Raw genomic sequence first — 6,947 nt, 5'->3', positions numbered from 1 at the left:
AAAAAAAAAAAAGAACTTACCCTCATTGACTATTTGCTTATCCTGGATATTTTATACAGGCTATATAGAGTAAATGTATGCTTCCTTCTGTTTTATTTGCTGTTTTCAGGATAATGTGTCTTTTTCTCTCTGTAACCATTGATCTATTAATGAAGTTTTTTTTTAAAAGAAGTATCGTAAACTTACGAATTTATAGATTTGGTTTTTAAAAACCAATTTGCAGTCATTTTTTCCATGTTAGGAACAAGAGAACGTTCTTGCTATTGGAAGTGATGTTGAAAGTCACGCTTTAGAGGGGTTGATCTTGCAACAGGATTAAGCAGTGGTTTAAAGCAGTGCTTCTTAGCTGGGTATTTGTAACACAATCTTTGAAAATTAACCCAAATCAACAAATCCATATCTGGGGCCCATCTGGAAACTGTTGGATACCAGACTGGGAGAGTCTAGACTCCTTTGTTTTTCAAAAGACCCCCGTATCATTCTATTTCATAGAACTCTGTTTAAGGACTATTGGATCAAAGATTAAAAGCTCAAACAACAGTCCAGCTATTACAAGTATCCTAGGTATGTGGTAGTAAGGACATAGATTGAGGTAATGTCAGTGGGAATGAGAGGAAGGAAGGGATAGAATAAAGCAACTTTATATCTTAAAAGTTTCCATATGGTATTTTGTGAATAATGTTGGTAATAATACAAAGTTTCAAAGGGTAGTGACAAAGATGACTCCAACATTTATGGTATTGGGGCTTGGGAGAGTACTGTCGATAGACAAGGGTAGATTGGCAGAGATTGCTAGTTTAGGGGAGAAGATAATGGGTTTTTGGACAAGAGGAGAGTTAAGATGATGGCTGTATTTCAAAGGGAACTCTGGGAGGTTGGAATGTGTTTTATGTTTTGCTTTTTCTGAATGCATTATTCATTCTCTCGGCATAGTACTCAACTAGTGAATATAAGTCATGCTACATTGATTGGGAAGGTTAATAAATGCTAAGTTCTCATTTGATACATGTAATCATAAAAATATTTGATATTTAAATAAAGAACCGTCAGTTTAATGTAAAATAAAATGGGAAACAGACTAGAAAAAACATTGTAGCAAATGGAAAAAGATTGATATAAAAATATATAAACATTTGAAAAAAATCAGTAAACTGGGCAAAGGACTTAAACAGATAATTCTCACAACTGGGAAATATATTTCATTAATTCATTTCATCAACATTTACTGAACTCTTATGTCAGGTACTGTTGTAAGTGCTAGCCAGCAAGACAGGAGATCTCCGAGCATTCTCGTGGTGGAGTAAGAGACTGTGAAAGATGGACAATAGACATGCTCCAAAAAACAAGAATTTCAAATAGCGATGATGCGATTAAGAAAATTAGGGTCCAGATGTGGTGACTCACACCTGTAATCTCAGCACTTTAGAAGGCTGAGGCAGGAGTTTGAGAACAGACTGGGCAACATAACAAGACTTTGTCTCTACAAATAAAATAAAATACTAGTTAGGTGTGTTGGTGTGTGCCTGTAGTCGCAGCTATTTGGGAGGCTGAGGTGAGAGGATCACTTGAGCCCAGGAGTTCAAGGTTACAGTGAGCTATGATTGTACCACTGTACGGTAGCCTGGACAGGTAGAGCATTGAGGTAGAGAATGACTTTGGTTTTTATTTTATTTATTTTTCCTTTTCTTGGGAACACGTCGGTTATAGTGTTGTGTAGTTGGAGGTTAGCATTCCTAATTCTCTGGAAAAAATGTTGGTCAGATAAGTTCGGTAATGGTTCCTGATAATTGGATTCGTAATTACTTTTCTTTTTTAGATTTTTCCTTTGTTTGGTTATTCTTGAAAAAGATTCTATATTGGATAGAGTGTAGAGTTTTTTCTGACTAGAAAAATTGGTTGTTTCTTTTCTTTCTTTTTTTTTTTTGAGATGGAGTCTCACTCTGTGGCCCAGGCTGGAGTGCAGTGGGACAGTCTCAGTTTACTACAACCTCTACCTCCTGGGTTCAAGCGATTCTCCTGCCTCAACCTCCCGAGTAGCTGGGATTACAGGTGTGTGCCACCACACCTGGCTAATTTTTGTATTTTTAGTAGAGATGGGGTTTTACCATGTTGGCCAGGCTGGTCTTGAACTCCTGACGTCAAGTAATCCACCTACCTGCCTTGGCCTCCCAAAGTGCTGGAATTACAGGCGTGAGCCACCGCACCCTGCCGGTTGTTTCTTACAGAAGTTACTTACTTGGATTCTTTTCACACAGTAGTGTTGGCTTTGTTCTGTTGGGAGGGAAACTATTCCTCTAAAAAATGTTCACATTTTTCCTATTACTTCATTCAGTAGTGAAATGTAATGATTTGACTCTGCCATGAGTCAGTGATATATCTGAGGGATCTTCGAAGTTAAAGGAAATTGGCTGGGCGCAGTGGCTCACGCTTGTAATCCCAGCACTTTGGGAGCCCGAGGCAGGTGAATGTGAGGTGAGGAGTTCGAAACTGGCCTGGTTGATATGGTGAAACCCCATCTCTACTAAAAATACAAAAATTAGCTGGGCGTGGTGGCGCACGCTGGTAATCTAATCCCAGCTACTCGGGAGGCTGAGGCAGGAGAATTGTTGAATCTGGGAGGCAGAGGTTGCAGTGAGCCAAGGTTGTGACATTGCACTCCAGCCTGGGCGACAAGAGCAAAACTCCATCTTAAAAAAACACAAAACAAAAGAAAACCCAGAAGTGAGAAGAAATCACTGCATAGTTAAAGGAATTGAGTGGAAAGTGTCTTTGTCCTTTGCTGTTTAATTACACAGTATATACATCGTGTAACCAAATGTTTCAAACTATAATTAACATATAGAGAGTTCAGTGCACTTTTTTTTTTTTGAGATGGTGTCTTGCCTTGTTGCCCAGGCTGGAGTACAGTGGTACGATCTCAGGCTCATTGCAGCCTCCACCTCCCAGGTTCAAGCGATTCTCCTGCCTCAGCCTCCCTAGTAGCTGGGATCACAGGCGCACACCACCATGCCTGGCTAATTTTTGTATTTTTAGTAGAGATGGGGTTTTACCGTGTTGGCCAGGCTGGTCTTGAACTCCTGACCTCAAGTGATCCACCCAGCTTGACTTCCCAAAGTGCTGGGATTAGAGGCATGAGCCACCACGTCTGGCCCAACGCCCTTCTTTAAAGAGAAGTAGTAAGTGATTTGCCCATGGAAAGTTATCTGTTTAAGGAACTTCTTTAGCAAATAAACACTTTATGTTTTCATTTATTATTGAAGATTGATCCAGAAACAGAGAGAGAGAGATACGTGTTACTTTGTAGTTATGTTTTTTATTAATAAGTAGGGACTTTTTAAAGAAGGAGATAATAGAAAAGGGAAACAAATTTTAGTCTTTAATTTTCTATTTAATAATTTACTGTTGGGAATATAAGATTTGTAGGGGAGGCCAGGCACAGTGGTGTGTACCTGTAGTCCGAGCTACTTGGAAGACTGAGGCAGGAGGATCACTTGAACCCTGGAGTTCAAAAACCAACATAACAAGACCCCGTCTCTTGAAAAACAAAACAAAACAAACAAAAAAAGATTTGCATGGGAGAAATGGGTTGAACATCGTTTTTATAAATGGAAACAGAAATAGAACTAAGATAGTAGTTCTTATGCTTAAGTTAGCCCATGCTTGCTTTAATTTTGACTACCTCATATGGAATTTTTTTCTTTTCAAAGGAAACTTGGCTATAACTTCAAAAGAAGATTTGGTTCTTTATTTCTGGACTGCATATATATAACAAGGCCATTAAAATGTCGGGAGCCTCAGTGAAGGTGGCTGTCCGGGTAAGGCCCTTCAATTCTCGAGAGACCAGCAAGGAATCCAAATGCATCATTCAGATGCAAGGCAACTCGACCAGTGAGTACATGTTGTTTTCTCTCAGCTGTGTATCTTACTTTCCTTTCTTCCTTTCCCTGTCTTCTTGCTGTGTTCAGACTAGATGAACATTTGCATATTAACACTTTGAACTTTGCTATTGTGAATGACCCATTGAATGTTTTCCCCTCTGTGGTGTTTGCTGTAGTATATTTAAATATGGACTATAATTTTATCCCGTACAATTGAGAAACCCTGAATAACTGAACTAATTTAGCAAGTGTTTATGCTTATTAAATTGAAATTTTAATGATAGTAAAGGTATAAACAGTGCTTTTTGCTGAGTCCTAATGTGAAATATACCTATCGAGGCTGCAAGATTCATTGTTTTTCTTTTTAGATTTTAAATGATACTTGATTTTGCCAAGATGATCTGACAAGTTTTCAGTGATTTTGAGTTGAGCAATGGATATAATATAGAGTAAACTTACACATTATTACTAAAATTATCAGTAATTGCTTCATAGTTTGTTTCTCTGTAGAATTGCTTAGGGAAAAAATGAATTAAGTTGTATCTTTTATACCTGCACTACCAAATTTCTTGATATGGGTCCATAGGCAAATTATCAATTAAAATAGAGGTAGGCTCTACTGTCTTTAAATCTGTAATTTTGTGATACAGAAGAATCATCACCCTTTCAGGCACAAGTTACTGCTGAAGTACACATTCTAACCTCATTAGCTTGTGCTCCATTTGGCAGTGTTCTGTGTAGAGGATTCTACTGGTGGAAATGTTTGTTCCACCAAAATCTAGCTAGATATTGCAGCCCACATTTCAGGTAGTTCACATACAACTTTGAATGTTCCGTTGCTTATACTCTTCTCTGAACTTGACAGATAAGGGCTTGCAACAATCTTTTTTAAAAAAAATATTTGAAGGCTGGGTGTGGTGGCTAATGCCTGTAATCCCAGCACTTTGGGAGGCCGGGGCAGGAGGATTACTTGAGTCTAGGAGTTGAGGCTGCAGTGAGCTGTGTTCTTGTCACTGCACTTCAGACTGGGCAATAGAGCAAGACCCTGCTTCAAAAAAAGGGTCTGTTTTTGAGATTCCATATATATATATTTAAAAAAACTTAAAAGTAGAAGGCTAAACAACTGTACCATTGTAGGTCACTCTTCTATGTCAATATTGCCAACAGTTCTGTGAATTATATCCTATGAAAAATTATCAAAGAAAAAGAGATGCAGAAGTCAACATTGAATTGGATACTTTAAGCAGGTGAACTTTATGGTATATAAATTGTATCTCAATAAACCTTTTTTTTTTTTCTTTTTTGAGATGGAGCCTCACTCTGTCACCCAGGCTGGAGTGCAGGCATGATCTCAGGGGCCTGCCACCACACCTGGCTAATTTTTGTATTTTTAGTAGAGACAGGGTTTCACCGTGTTGGCCAGGCTGGTCTCAAACTCCTGACCTCAGGTGATCCACCCACCTCGGCCTTGCAATGTGCTGGGATTACAGGCGTGACCCACCGCGCCTGGCCAAGTTTTGGTTTCCTCAACTATAAACTGGAGGTAATATTACATATTTTACTTATATATGGTTACCGAAGAGGGTTGTTTTCAGTACAATGCTGAATGCCTACTGGCTTTTCCACCATACTTTGTCCAAAACCTTTCTAGACAATAGGCTGAGTGGCTCTGCTCTGCCTTGAGTATCCTTTCCAACCCTTCTATCCGATTGCAAGTGTGCTGTAATGTTAGGCTGTAGGGATCACAGAGTTATACCATGGGACCCTGCTCTTAAGGAACTTTTTTTTTTTTTTTTGAGATAGAATCTCACATTGTCATCCAGGCTGGAGTGCAGTGGTGTGATCTTGGCTCACGGCAACCTCTATCTCCTGGGTTCAAGCGATTCTCCTGCCTCAGTGTCTTGAGTAGCTGGGATTACAGGCACCCGCCACTATGCCTGGCTCGTTTTTATGTTTTTAGTGGAGATGTAGTTTCACCGTGTTAGCCAGGCTCATTGCAAACTCCTGACTTCAAGTGATCCATCTGCCTTGGCCCCCCAGAGTGCTGGGATTATAGGCATGAGCTGCCGCGACTGGCTGTTTTTTTTTGTTTTTTCTTTTCTTTTTTTTTTTGTTGAGACGAGGTCTTGCTCTGTCACGCAGGCTGGAGTGCAGTGGTGCAATCATGGCTCACTACAGCCTTGACCTTCTAGGTTCAATCAATCCTCCTGTCTCAGCCTCCCAAGTAGTTGGGACTACAGGCATGTGCCACTATGCCCAGCTAGTTTTTTTCTATTTTCTGTAGAGACGAGGGCTCACTGTATTGTGTAGGCTGGTCTTGAATTTCTGGGCTCGAGTGATCCTCGCCTTGGCCTCCCAAAGTCTTGGGATTGCAGGTATGAGCCACTGTACCCAGCCTCCCTTAAATAGTTTTTAAAATTTGTGGTTGGAGAGACTAGACATATTAAAATAATTTTTTTTTCTTTTTCTTTTTTTTTTGAGATGGAGTTTTGTTCTGTCACCCAGGCTGAAGTGCAGTGGTGTGGTCTCTGGGAGACCAGCGGCTGGTCTCCCACTCCTGATCTGAAACCTGTGCCTCTCGGGTTCAAGTGATTCTTCTGCCTCAGCCTCCTGAGTAGCTGGAATTACAGGCACCTGCCACTACGCCTGGCTAATTTTTGTATTTTTAATAGAGATGGGGGTCTCACCATGTTGGCCAGGCTGATCTTGAACTCCTGACCTCAGGTCGTCCGCCTGCCTCAGCCTCCCAAAGTGCTGGGATTACAGGTGTGAGCCACTGTGCTCGGCCAAGATAATTTCAGTATAGGATAAAAAGTGATCAAAGTGGTAGTTGTCATAACAAAGGATGATTATTTTATTTTATTTTTTGAAACAGGATCTCACTCTTGTTACCCAGGCTGGAGTACAGTGGCACCATCTTGGCTCACTGCAACTTCCTCCTCCTGGCCTCAAGCGATCCTCCCACCTTAGCCTCTGGAGTAGTTGGGGCCACAGGTGCGCAGCACTATGCCTGGCAAATTTTTGTGGTTTGGTAGAGATGGGATCTTACCATGTTGCCCAGGCTGGTCT

At 40.5% G+C, this 6,947-nt stretch overlaps 1 protein-coding gene across 1 annotated transcript in view; it reads left to right on the top strand.

Moving 5' to 3' along the window:
- Positions 1-3,707: 3,707 nt before the first annotated feature.
- Positions 3,708-6,947, top strand: part of LOC105551419 (kinesin-like protein KIF1B) — a 172,130-nt gene continuing 168,890 nt past the window's right edge. Inside the window, exon 1 of the mRNA XM_011996641.1 lies at positions 3,708-3,888. Coding sequence (XP_011852031.1) covers positions 3,783-3,888 — 106 coding nt within the window. The 5' untranslated portion in view covers positions 3,708-3,782. The remainder of the gene's footprint in view (positions 3,889-6,947) is intronic.

Source organism: Mandrillus leucophaeus, unplaced genomic scaffold, assembly GCF_000951045.1.
Source record: "Mandrillus leucophaeus isolate KB7577 unplaced genomic scaffold, Mleu.le_1.0 Scaffold52, whole genome shotgun sequence".
Lineage (NCBI taxonomy): Eukaryota > Metazoa > Chordata > Mammalia > Primates > Cercopithecidae > Mandrillus > Mandrillus leucophaeus.
This window is presented reverse-complemented; position numbering and strand designations above follow the sequence as displayed.